We start from the raw sequence: 14,083 nt of genomic DNA, 5'->3' as shown, positions 1-14,083 counted from the left end.
TTCTTTTTGATCAGAGATACTTTTTCTCATAAACAAGTTGATTATTTATTTTAAAGCACTTCTAAAATTACAATGTCACAAGGAAAATAAAACAGAACAAGATAAGTCAAATGTATATGGGTAATATTAGACTTCAGTCACTTTTGCAGAAGCTTATATCATGCATCCATTTCTCATAGCTCTCCATGGAATGATGTCAATTCACGATGTAATGATTTTCAAACCTGTGAATGTGATGTTTCAGGGACTCAATCCACTGAAGCCATCCTAGACTATCCCATATTTATCCATTCAACTCACAGACCTCTAGTTCCAACTCTCTAGCCCGAATTTACATTTGTCTATGCTAATTAGGGCAAGATTAAACATCACATTCAGGACAATGTGGCACTTTCTCACACATGTATTTTATAGGGGCTAGAGTTAGAAGGAGTGAGAGGAATCAAGAACCTGAAACAGAGGACATCTCATGGGCCCATACCAGACCAGTATTAAAAAGTAATTCTAACTCAGCAGTTATCCTCACCTTAGATCCCCAAGAAGAGGTCAGGGACGTCACTGTTGATTCACTTATATTTTACCACTGGTAAGACTCCCATATTCTTCCCATATCATTCCCTTTGGGATGTCTCATACTCCTGAGTTCCTGAATTTCATGCCTCTGGGAATATAGGTAGTACTACGACTTGTCAGTTGTGTTGGCTTTAAAACCAGTATCTTTATATTGTTCCTCCACAAACACCTGATAGGGACCTGATCCAGGCAGGATGTGGTCATTGCTCCCTGGACCCTGTACTACATATGATGAGATAAAGGGTTTGTTAACCCAGCTGCTGGAGGAAGGTTTTATTTCCCAATGGAAATGCTAGCACATCTGGGGCAATGTGGTCCTCACACTTAGTTTTGGATTCTATTCCTGGTGACAGACGTCTGCTCTCTGGCAAGGGTAAGAGTAATAATCTGTGGTTAATGTTTTATGAAAAATGTTGGCATATTGTAACAGAAACAAAGCCTTTCTCTCTTTTTTTTCACGGGCATACAGAGTTTGTGTAAATTAAATTGGACATAGAACATATCATGAGGGAAATATCAAAGTATTGTTTGGGTGATCTTAATTTAAGTCAATAATTATTTAACATCAGTAAACATTTTAAGATTTGCCACTTTTAAATCTGTTTGCTCTTACTTAGCTAAATCAGCATGAAAGCAGGACTGCATATCTATTTCCTGACGATAAAATTAATGTTAAGACTGTTTGAATTAAACATTTCGTGTTTAGAAATTCTAGGCAGAAGATGTGTGTAAATAAATGGAGGGAGCTGTGAGATAACAAGAAGTAGCAGGTAATGACAATGGCGTTGCCATCTTTATTAAGAACATTACTTTAACTGTGAAGCTACAGTGGTCTTCCCTCTAATTATACTATCATTTTGGACTTTTCTGTCCAAAGGAGTCATTATTGAAATAGGTGTGCACTATTTAGCAATCACACCTCCAAGGAAGACATTCAAACGACTGAAAAATGGGAATCCTATAAGGGCCAGGGAAATACCATCTTTGTAACCTCTTAGAATTATTGGGTAAAGAAATTCAAATTCATTAACGGGGATTCAATCTCTAGGTTAGCACAGATTCAAATGAGAGTATGCATCTAGTTTCCACCTTTAAACCTGTTCACATAAGCCATACAGAGAAAGACAGATACCATATGGTTTCACTCTTATGTAGATCCTGAGAAACATAACAGAAACCCATGGGGGAGGGGAAGGGAAAAAAAAAAAAAAGAAAGAGGTTAGAGTGGGAGAGAGCCAAAGCATAAGAGACTGTTAAAAACTGAGAACAAACTGAGGGTTGATGGGGGGTGGGAGGGAGGGGAAGGTGGGTGATGGGTATTGAGGAGGGCACCTTTTGGGATGAGCACTGGGTGTTGTATGGAAACCAATTTGACAATAAATTTCATATATTAAAAAAAATAAAAAAAATAAACCTGTTCACATATAATATATTCTTTTTTCTTTCTCTTGGAAACCTTAGTTGACTGAGAAGATATACTCAGTTAATAGATTAGATGTCACTTAAAATAGAATTAGACAGGTGATTTCTATTTAGATAATTTCAGTTGAAAAGATATGAATTCTAGGCAGAGAAAATAATAGTATGCAGAAAGGTACGGAGTCAGGAGTTCCCAGGGCACTATACGGGCTTATTCAGTTTAACTAGAGATTTGGATACACCCAAATGACCCATATGAAATACTGGACAGAACACCAGATGTGGGTCAGTGACAAGGGCACCAAAGGCCCTGGGCCCTGCTAGTTTGGTTACCTCAGGAAAAGGCAAATTATGTATCTTCCCAGGCCCCAATATTTTCCTATAAATAATGGGGTCATACTGGAAAATCTTTAGGGTTCCTCTCAGTTCTAGAAGTCTGTGCTTTACTATGTCACATCATTGACACAAAGAAGGCAAAGAAGTAAATGGCTCATGTGAAAAATAACCCAAGAAAAAGCTTTATAAATTAGCGTTTTCTGATGGCAGGAGAAAATCATTTCAAGAGGACCATACAACTAGTACTGAGAAGTCCTGTGAAGCATTCTGCCTTTTGCTCTTCCTTTTTGCCTTGTGGAAGATAAAATAGGAAGGTAGGAAGGCAAGGCATCTTATCCCATGCCTTCTATCCACAACCCCCATCAACTGTTTCTTCTTTTGATAGCTGATGGAGGGCCTAAGAATTAAAGGTACCTCTGGCTAAAGAAGGCAGCTTAGAGACTGTTCAATGTCAGGAACACAGAAGATAAGCAAACATCTTGGGAAGGGTTGGTTTTGATATTTAAAGGTTGAACTGGAGAAGCACATACTGATCAAACCCATGTTTGGGAACGAACACCTATCCTTGGTGAAATGTTTGCTGCTATTTACATGAACCACATACAGTGTTAAAAGAGAGCAGTAAAGGAGAGCAATCCTCGTTTCTGCATGGCCATGCAGGCCATCTGTGGCCATATCTTACTTCAAGAGAAGTAACAGAATGTTTCTCTCAAATCCACCTATTTTTCAAATGTTGGTAACGATTACAGAAACAAAATAAACAACAACAGAAAGCTATTCACATTTCTTCAGCTCTTGTCTGAATTTACATTAGAAGGTTCTGTAGGATGGAATTAAAAATACTCAATATAATTATTCAAGGACAAAAGAGGGGTATTCACCCAATGCCATAAGAACACTTTGTATTTAGGAAAAGGTGAAGACCTCAAAGAGATGCCATTTTATCTACATTTTATAGAATTTATTAGAGTACCATTATATTTATAAAGTAATATGCTGGCACAGGAAATTAGTTTACCCAGACTGCACATAGACAGCTTTAAATCTGAATGTTAAGACATCAGGGAGGCTCCCTTACTCCTGGGAGATGCAACATTTAAATAGTAGATTCAGGTTTGCTTCTGTTTTCATATATTTAGAGAAATGGGAATTTAGAACTATAAAGACTTTAGAGGTAACTTAGTCCTGCATTGAGCTTTCAGTTAATATTAATAATATTTAATGCTGACACTGGAATACCAATTTACTAGGAATTGCTCTTGGCGACTTGCCTATTTCAGGCTTATATGCTAATCAAAGCTCAGGCCTTGGCAACCACTGACCAGATTTGTGACCTGGGAAGCCTGGAGGCTTCAGTTTTTTGTTGTTGTTTTGTTTTTGTGTTTATTTTACTCTTGTTGTTCTTGCTGTACAATGGAATACAAACTCAACCTATTCAGAGGGTTATGGTGAGGAGAAGAAGAAAGCTGAAAATATTTTTTCATGTTTGTAATATAACTCTGACTCTTTGGAGTACATACAACCAAAGCGGGAGCATGTTTTCACTTTTGCTTGAGCATTAATGTTATTGGGGGGTTCCATTTACTAAAATGGAAAATGTGATAGAAGATCACAGGCTGACATACAGGGTACAAAGACCAAGGGTTCTATTTTAGCCACAAGTACAAATTACAAAGTATTATTAAGCCAGAGCTTTTTAAAACAAAGGCTACTTAGATATTCATTCATCAAATACAGGAAAATATACCAAAATCTGAGCAGCACTGATCAATGTAAATATAATTAAGAATCGCATATGTAACACAGTGACTTTTATGCAGGCCAGGGAAAATGTTAAATTGGTTTTAAAAAGAACACTATAATATGCGTTCATTTATTTCTTTATTGTTTTTTGTTTTATCAATGCTTTTATGGGTAGTTTAAAAATAACATATTCACCTGCTACCTACAATGTTAGTGTTCACAGAATAGTAAAGCTGGAAGGCAGTTGGAGATCATCTGGTTCAAACCCCATAGTTTAGAGATGGGAGCTGATGTTTCAGAGGAGTGAGTGGCTTGATCAAGGTAATGGAGGTTGTTGACAGAAAGAATAAAGAATGAGACTGCCTTTAAACACACAGCAAGCGTTAAGTGTTTAGGATTTCATATGAAGTTTCACTTTGCAGGGAATATACAATTCAAATTCCCAAGGTCAGTTTGAGATTTTTTTTTATTTCTACAAATTCCATTAATAAATATGATTTTTGTATGTTGTGGAGTAGAGGTTATAGCCTTCTCTGTTCAAAAATTTCACAATATTTAGTCACTTATAGGAACATTTATAAAGAGTTTAAAATATAGGTATATGTTTAAATATATACATACATAGTTAATATAAAATCACTTAGACACAAAGGCAGTGTTTTTCACTTATTGCATACTTGTGAGAAAATATATGAGACAATGGAAGAAAAATATGTTTAGAAAGGAAAATGTACTATACTGATACTCTGTCTCTTCTTAAGGGGCTAAAATTATGATTTCTGGAAACACCAGAAGTGGAAAAAGTGCAATAGAGTCTTTCCAATAGATAAATATTCTAGGCATGGAACTAATGTCAGCTTGTTTCATTCATGAAGCAAACACTTATCAGACTCTAGCAATGCACACAGCTCTGTGTTTTGCACACACAGAGCTTCCAAAAGATGGAACGGAATGCAGGATCACGCTACTATGGGGAAGAGAAATTAGAACAGCTTCTCAGTTCCCCAACACTGAGTACAAATTTCCCATCCCACCAACTTACAAGTGTTCAAGACCAGGAATCTCAAAGAGAAAGGAAGAGGCAATAGGAACAGGAGTTAGAGAAAGAAAAAGAAAAGGAAATAAAGGAAAACATGAATAAGCTCTAGACATGCTTGTGCCCACCCTAAAGAGTCACAGTAAAGTTTTTTTAATGCACTAATATTCTTCCTTCCCTCCATTTAAAATATCGAACTTTCATGTGTCCCGAGGCAGAGCAACCATTTAAAATATATTGGATCAGAAATAATTAAATTAGTTGTATTTTTTAATGATATGATACAAAAAGAATATAATTCAAAAGAAAATTTCTAAATGTGGCTAATAGGAAGAACTGGCTTCGTTTTAGAGATTATAATTAACAAGTGAAATGGCAATGTTCCCAAGTTTCCTTCAGCCTAAGGTGTCATGGTTTTTGGAACATGTTTTCCAAGAGTTTTAGAAATTTTAATATTAACTCTGCAAAATTTTAACGCTTGGCATCCTCATTCAGTCAAAGGCTGTGCAAAAATTTATGTGTCTAAATAACTCACTGGAGAGGATACACCTAAGACACTTAACAGCTGGGTAAGTTCAGATGTGTTCACAGAGCAAAAGCCCACTCTAAAAATTAAGCACAAGGTTGGGCAACATTTCCAAAATAATTGCCGTTTCTGTAGCAAGAAATATATATTAAAACATACCGTCCTTTAAAACATTAGTCAACAGATTTAAATTTTCCATAGCTGTTCTTCTCCATGTAACTAAAAAAATTCAGAAACTGTGGAAGGGATGGATAAAGAACCTTGACTACCTCAGGCCCTGTTCCAGGTGTCCTTTTTAAAAGCCTCCCTCACTTCAACCAAGTTACACATCTTGACATGCTAACTGTCACCCAATCATTGCCTCACAGAAGTCATGATTTAATATAATGATATTTTTCCTGTACTAATTCTGTAGCCACACTGACTGATCTTCTGGGTAACCTATTGTGAATGGAACACAGGATATACTTGAAAAACATTTGACTAGACCCTCCTCTCCTGCTGCTGCAAGAGAATGGTTTCTTCCTAAGTCACAAATCTATTCCGAATGTTAATTAAATATTTACAAGGTACTTTAAAATCCTTCCTGAATGCTAATATGAAAATAGCAACCTAGGTTCATTTGAATAGGCAGAAATTTTTGCCCTTCCAAATTAAGGGCCTCTGGCCTCTAAGTTAAATTTAAATAATCCAAGGATTTGGAAAAAAAAAAAAAAAAGAATTGAGCACCTACTATGTACAAGGCCCTGTGCCAGATGTAAAGACAAAAGTAAACTTTCCGGGACTAGAAAATTTGTCATAAATGACAACATTGCATATTATTTAATTCACACCATTTCCCTCTGGGCTTAAAGGCCAAATTAGATGCAAAACACTCACCTTTTTAGCATTAAGCTTTTACCTTGCTCCTTAACATACAACACTGTATCTAGTTACATAAAAATGTGGTATTTTCTACATATTAACATATATTTCCACATTTTCTTCATTAGGTTTTTGAAAGTATTTTAGCATGAAGTTTCCATTTATTGTATCCCAAAATAAAAATAGCATCAAAGTCCTTTTGCAACTCCCAAAACACAGTTAGGGAATAATGATCATATGCTAAAAAATGTAAAATGCAATTTGTGCTGTGCCCCATTTACTACAAAATCACTACGAACAATGCATTTTGTACAGTATATTGCTCCAGGGAAACTGGATCAGCATCAGGAATGAATAAAGAACACTGCATCTGAAATCAGCTAATTCTGCTTCAGTGCTTTTAAAAACTATTTGTTATGATATTGCTTCCTGTCAAGCACATAATGTGATATTTTCCTCAATAAAACTAAACAGTTGCTGTAATTTCAGTTTCCCTCATTTTCCACTTTTTAAGCACTAAATATTTAAACAATGCAGACCTGGAAGTCTCAAACCAGTCATCTGATCCACACATCTTCTTGCCTAAGGTACAGTTACTACCTAGACAGGGGGCTATTCTGTCACACAGAAATACGTGAAGGCAGCTGTTGAGGTCCTTACCTGCCCGCAGGCCAGGCCCATTCCTCTTTCTCCCATGCCATGTGGACATGATAAATTTAACTCCAGGGCATCTGCTCCAGAAGCCTTTACAACGGGGAAGGAAAATGAAAGAAAAGGCAAAGCTTTATTTGCGTCCCGATGTGCTTTCACCATTCATAACATAGGTCACATTTGTCAAATTTAAACTCTTCTGTTTTCTGCATTATAGCTATCTTGTGAGGTATATTCTGACTCTCAAATTAGAATTTCTGTAACAACAGCAATAATAGCAACAGCAAATATTTTTTAAGTGCTTATAAGAGGACACTCACTGTTCTATGTGCTTTATATTCGGTGTCTTTAATTCTCATAATCCTTGGATTAGCAGGACACCAAATTCACAGACAAGGAAACTGAAACACAGGGGAGTTAATGACAAGCCTCATATATTAAGTGACACAGCAGAGATTTTAACTCAGGTCTGTTTGACGTCACATTTATTCTTCCCTACACAGCTTTTACTTTTATAGAAACAAGTCTTACTAATTCTGGATACTTGGTCCAGGAAGTAGCAGTGCAAAGAAAAATACAGTAGGCTACCGGGAATGCATACAAGTAAAAATTTAAATGTTTTTAACTGAAAATCAGTTGTATTGTATTGAAAATAAGTCCATGATAAGAAACATGAAGTGCAGATAGTTTTGTCTTTAATAATTAAATAGGATTCCAATTTAACTCATTAATTCATGAGTATACAAAATGGGTCCTGTGAAAATGAACACAATAGTTCCCTCCTAGTGTTCTTAGACTACTTGAAGAATCGTAGAATTCTTGAGAAGTCTTCTGTAAAAAATTCTAAGAACAAGCAAAACACTTTTTTAAATAGTTTAATATGGTAATTTGAGGGATGGGGGATAAACTATTCAAGTTTACATATTATTTTACCTAACTTCTAGAATTTCTCCAACACCACAACTAGGTCAACTAGAAGCTTGAGTCAGTTTCCATAACATTATAGCATGTCTATTACATCATGCAAAGGCTTTAAAAATACAGTTCACTACTTTCTAAGTATCAACAGACCTAGCTGTTTCTTCAAGGGCTCACTTTTCTTCCTAATTGTTCAAGACTTTAGCCTATTTTTTTCTGCTTTGAAAATTGTAACTAGGACCTCAACAAACTGAAGAATTCTAGCTAGCCATTTCTTGGTCAACCTTCTTAACCACCTTTGTTCATGAGTGAATCTGCTCTTTCTTTTACACATTTGTGAAAGTTCATTTGATCATTCAGCTTGTTTTCTAATACTGTTTCATTATGGTTTCTGATTCCCTAATTCAGTGTTAAAATGCTTCATATTATCTGAAAATTACCATGAATCATACTGTTTTTTTTTTTTTTCCTGCTGGTTTGGTGATGAGCATGAACAAAGCACAGCCTAAATTCTGAGTTCTAATCCTAGGTTTGCTAAGGAATCGGGGATACTTTAGGAAGTCAGTTGATCTTTGTCCCCATCTACTCAAGTATTAACTGTAGATAATAGGACCTATCTCAAAATCATGCCATGTGGGAATTACCAGCTTAATTAAAAGATTGTGCATTGCAATTATATACAGTATTGCATTTTTCTTAGTCTTAGTTATTTCAAATAGTTCCTTTAGACTTCTTTATTTAGTTGAAATGCAGCAATTAATAGCAAATCAGTTCCACAACATTTTGGATTAGATAAACTTTAGGTGGTATTTGTATATATTTACATTATACATATTTCCTAAATTGTAAGTGAAAGCTAAGGTTACAATTAGACGATAATAACTAATATTCATTGAGTACTTACTTGCAATATGCCAGATACTTTACTAGGCTCTTTCTCATGAGATATATCATTAGCCCCATTTTACAAATGATAAAGCAGAGGTTACAAAGAGTTCAAGTGACTTGCTTAATATCTCTAATCTTGTAAAACCAAGTGTTTGAGTCCAGAGCCTATGTTTTTACTCACTATCATAACTTATTAGAAATCATTAATTCCAAGGCTGGAGCTGATACAGTGGGTTAAGAAGATGTAACATTTAACATCCTTAAAGCTTCTAAACTTGAAGTAAAATTAAAATCTTGTAAAACCACCTGTCCAATTTAAAGGCTTTTCAGTGACTAATTAATAAAGATTTCCCCAGTATTATACACAAATACAAACATTGACCCACCAAACACATCTGAAAAGGCCTTTGATTATCTCAAAACTGAGATAATCCTTCTCAAGGTGACACCAAGAGACAGGGAACATTCATTTGGCCTCTGCTTGAATATTCTTGTCACAGGATGTACACCCCCTTAAAAGGCAGTTAATTCCATTTCCAAGCAACTATATGCATTCAAAAAGCCTTAATTGCTGAATTAGCATGAAATGTTAAATTAACTGAAACTGGGCTTGCATTCTGACTCTTGTTAGTTATAAGCATTTCGGTTTACTCATTTAGCCCAGAGTTTATGCTACCTAACCTAAATGATTACACAATAAAGTAATCTAGTGAAGGCCATGACATAGAAAATTTGCTGTTTCTAATTTCATACATTATCTGCTTATCACCCATTTATTTACATGAAGTAGAATGTATATGTTAATAGCCTAAACTCTGGAGGCAGATTTCGTGGGTTCGAATCCCACTTTTACTATATACTATATCTATAGTCTTGGGCATATTATTTAACTATCTTTTGCTTCAGTTTCCTCATCTACAAAAAAATAGAAAGCAATGGAAGTAACTCATAGGTTGCTTTTGGAAGATATATATAAATTTAATAAAAGTGAATGAGTTAAAACAGTGCCTGGACTATAGTAAATATTATGCAAGGGTAAGCAATTGCTGTCTATCTATCTGTTTCTTTGTCTGTCTATCCATCCATATATTCATCTATCCATCCATCCATCATCCAGGCATCCAATTAGAATCTCCAACTTGCCCTTCTCCAGTCTTGACTTGTAAAAGGATTTAAAGTAACTATCTACACTTCGTGGGGAGGGGGAAGAAAAGAAAAAAAAATATTGTAAGTAATTATCAGAATAGTGGGAGCAGTGTAGTTTCTAAAATTCTCTGAATCACTTTATAAAAACTCTCAGAGAAACCAGAGTAGCAAAAACATAAATCTTTGCACAGTATATACAACAAAATCAGATACAAACTTCTTCCTCTTCTCCCTTTCTTACCCCTCCCTTCCCTCCTGATTGATGTAGTTTTAAAGTCATTGGGTGGGACAGAGCAAGGTAGCTGACCTAGAGGATTTAGAAGGATCCAGGAGAGCCCAGTGTGGCTTATCAGAGCCCAAGAACAATGAGACGGATGTCCATGTGGAGGGTGGTTTGATGTAGTATATCAGAGCCCAAGTGGGAAGGAAAGGCTTCCATGGGTGGTGGGGCTGGCAAAAAGCATCAGAGCCCAAGCAGGGTGAGGATGGTGTTTCTTTGGGGGGATGAAAGGTACACTTCTTGAATTTTCTCTTAATTTCATCTCTTAAAAGAAAATACAATGCCCATTGTTGACTTTGTATGTATCAACACTGTCATCTAGTCTAATCTGTTCAAAACTGGAGGCATAAGTTCTCCAGGATCTTAAACTACTTTTAAGTGGATTTGGTACAGGTAAACACTGAACTGGCTTGGGCCTTACTGGACACTAAGTCAGTGACTGTCTCTTGTCTGCAAGCTGGCGTCCACCTTTCCTGACTGCATTCAGTGTGCTAAAGATCACTCTTCACAGACATATCCACCTGCTCCTACACATTTCTATGGTTCACCTTTGCTTTCTGCCCCAGCCTATTTGAGATCTCCTAATTCTAACATCTATTTAGTTTAACGACACACTGCTAGCCCAAATTCAGGTTAAAAAAAATGGTAAGAACCCAGCTTTTCCGTAGTTTGTTTGGACTCCCTGCTAGGAATAGTGTGGCCACCTGGTCTTGACACCTGAGCATTTTCCCTGGACCTTTCTCAGTAGGTGACATCCTACCAATCGTGGTCAGAACTTTGGCAATCCCTCATCAGGTCCCTGGCTTAAAACTTTCTACTTTGTATCTTAATCACCTCAAGTTCATTGGTGCCAAATAAAGTGCCACTCTTCCCATTTATTCTGTAATTGTTTGCTCTTTGTTTGTCACATGTCAGTATACCAGCTCTGTATCCCTATTTTGCTTCAACAAATATTTGAGGGATAACCACGGGTGGGCAAAGCCCTGTGCTTGGGATTGGAGATTAAGTGGTGAACCAGCCAGGAGTCTCCACCCCCAGGAGCTTGCTGTGTAATAAGCAGGACAGAGGTTAATGAGCGAATGACACCACTGTGATTACCACTGTATTAAATGCCACAAAGGAAAAGCACAGGCAGAAGTACACCTAGATTTGGGGGAGCCTGAAGCGTAAACACATCAGGGAAACTTCATTAAGAAAAAAAAAATAAGTAAAAATTACAAATCCAAAATTAGGTACAGGGGTTTAGAAGTAAACTTGGGCAAGTAAGCCCTGAAGCATATGTTTCATTAGTTTTATGGTAAACTGGCTTCTGAAGACAGGATCTTAGGAGTTAGGCAGAGGGTTTAACCTACCAGTCAGGGGACTCAGAGTTGAGAACAAGAGAGCATTGTATGAGTAAGAGAGAATGTTCCAGGCCAAGGGAATAGCAAAGGTCATCAGTTCAGAGTGTGTCGGAGGAGTAAGAGGAGACCAGCAGGTGCTGGGATGTGGATACCAAACTGAGGATGATGCTGGGGAAGCAGGCAGGGTCCAGAACATGGTGGGGGGGCTTACAGGTTAAGGTAAGAATTTTGCATCTTAAGAAGGAGAAGGGGAAGGTTTCGGATTGCCTGAGGGCAAGCTGTCTCATAAACTTGGATTAGGGTGGTAGCAATGCATATTGAGCCATATTCAATTTATCTGCTGGTTCAAATCTGATGGCCTTACTTGCCACTCAAGCTTTTGCCACTAGCTTGAGAAGAGACCTCAGTCCCTGATGCTGTTCTCACAACTGCTACCCCTGCCAGTTCTCACAGCTCCCTCAGCATGGGAGCTGGGCTTTGCCACAGCTGCCACTGTATCTATCAAAGTGACAGCCCCAGAAGTACCCATGTGCACACCTGACCAAGAGGCTCTAGCTTTTTCCTAGGTTCTGGGTTTAGATGTCACAACATCTCACAAGACACATCAAACAAGAAACAAGAAATGTCTCACAACATGCTGTGGGATTTGGCTTCCTTATTGGCAGCTGCCCTAAAGTGGGCAGGATACACAACCCAGGAGTGCAGAGGAAGGCAGAACCCCGGGTGTGAAATTTGACCAGTGAGAGACAGTAGACAGAAAGGAACCAGTAGGTACATCTCTCACCCTTCTCCTCTGAACTGTTGTGAGGCAGGATGATTTCACAAAGCACTCTCCATCCCACAGGACAGAGCAATTAGCTCCATTTCCTTGTGAAGTGGGAGCCAGCCTGGAATGTACCACACAGGATCTGCTTTCCCTTCTTCCTATCTAATTTCCCTTTTGCTCCCACCCTTCCTGCTCTGGGCTTGTATCCTTCATTAAGCATCTTCACATTACCTTTGACCCAGGCTCTGTTTTCTAAGCTAATACGCATTAAGAAAGAAATGGATTCAAGATCTATTAAAATCAGTTCAAGATCTGTTTAAGACCTGATATTGTCAGCGTTCCATATGGTTCAGTTTGGTGTATTTCTGATCTTTCTGACTGGGGTATCTTTCTAGTATGATGGGTGCTATATCTTATTCACCTCTGTTTTGGCTGGCAAGAGACTTTGCACATAGTAGGTGTTCCATAGATCTTCCTTTGCATGGAATTGGAGTAGGTTATCCATGTCCCAGAAAAGTAGGAAAGGCTGTGATCAGATACAGAAAACTTGAGCAGACCCTAACAATGCTACTGATTTGACACCAAACTGTGAAAACTTTTCTAAAGGCTGCTTCTTTTCTATGGTGTTCACAAAACAACAAATTCAAACCAGGTTGAAGAATGCATAAAAGATGACAATAAAAGCATGTGCATTCTTGGGTTAAACTGAAAAGGAAGGTTTGGTTCAGTATGGTTCTATTTCCAGGAGGAAATAAAGCTTTCTAAAAAAAATATGCACATGATAGGACCACATGGGTGGCTTAGTCGGTTAAGTGTCTGACTCTTGACTTTGGCTCAGGCCATGATCTCGCAGTTTGTACAATCAAGCTCTGCATAGGGTTCTGTGCTGACAGCACAAAGCCTGCTTGGGATTCTCTCTTTCCCTCTCTCTACCCCTTCCCTACACACACATGCTTGCTTTCTCTCTCTCAAAATAAACAAATGAACTTAAAAGAATATATTTAAAAAGTATGTACATGGTAGGGGTGCCTGGGTGGCTCAGTTGGTTAAGAAGTCGACTTCAGCTCAGGTCATGATCTCACAGTTCATGAGTTAGAGCTCCATGTTGGGCTCTGTGCTGACAGTTCAGAGCCTGGAGCCTGCTTCAGATTCTGTGTCTCCCTCTCTCTCTCTGCCCCTCCCCCATTCTCTCTCTCTCAAAAATAAATAAACATTAAAAAAATAAAATAAAAAATATGTACATGGTAAAGATGATATACTGGATATGTATTAATTTTTAAAAATGTCATTTAGTTGAATTCAGCATATTTTAAGAATGTACCTAGGTTCTATTTTTTTTAACCATCCATATGGTCTTAAATGTTTATTTAGAATAGTAAAATACTGGGGCACCTGGGTGGCTCAGTTGGTTAAGCATCCTACTCTTGATCTCGGCTCAGGTCATGATCTCACAGTTTGTGAGTTCAAGCCCTGCATCAGGCTTTGCCCTGACAGCACACAGCCTGCTTCAGATTCTGTCTCTCTCTCTCTCTGCCCCTCCCCCACTTGCTCTCTCTCTCTGTCTCTCTAAATAAATAAATAAATAAATAAAGTT

General features: G+C 37.5%; 1 protein-coding gene across 2 annotated transcripts in view; it reads right to left on the bottom strand.

Annotated features, from left to right (window-relative positions):
- Positions 1 to 14,083, bottom strand: part of DPYD (dihydropyrimidine dehydrogenase) — an 848,382-nt gene that overhangs the window by 266,388 nt on the left and 567,911 nt on the right. For both annotated transcript variants that reach the window (XM_049618415.1, XM_049618416.1), the window contains one exon: positions 7,158 to 7,241. In XM_049618415.1, coding sequence (XP_049474372.1) covers positions 7,158 to 7,241 — 84 coding nt within the window. The remainder of the gene's footprint in view (positions 1 to 7,157; positions 7,242 to 14,083) is intronic.

Source organism: Panthera uncia (assembly GCF_023721935.1).
Source record: "Panthera uncia isolate 11264 chromosome C1 unlocalized genomic scaffold, Puncia_PCG_1.0 HiC_scaffold_4, whole genome shotgun sequence".
NCBI classification, from domain to species: domain Eukaryota; kingdom Metazoa; phylum Chordata; class Mammalia; order Carnivora; family Felidae; genus Panthera; species Panthera uncia.
Note: the sequence above shows the minus strand (reverse complement) of the source record. Positions and strands in the feature narration are given on the sequence as shown.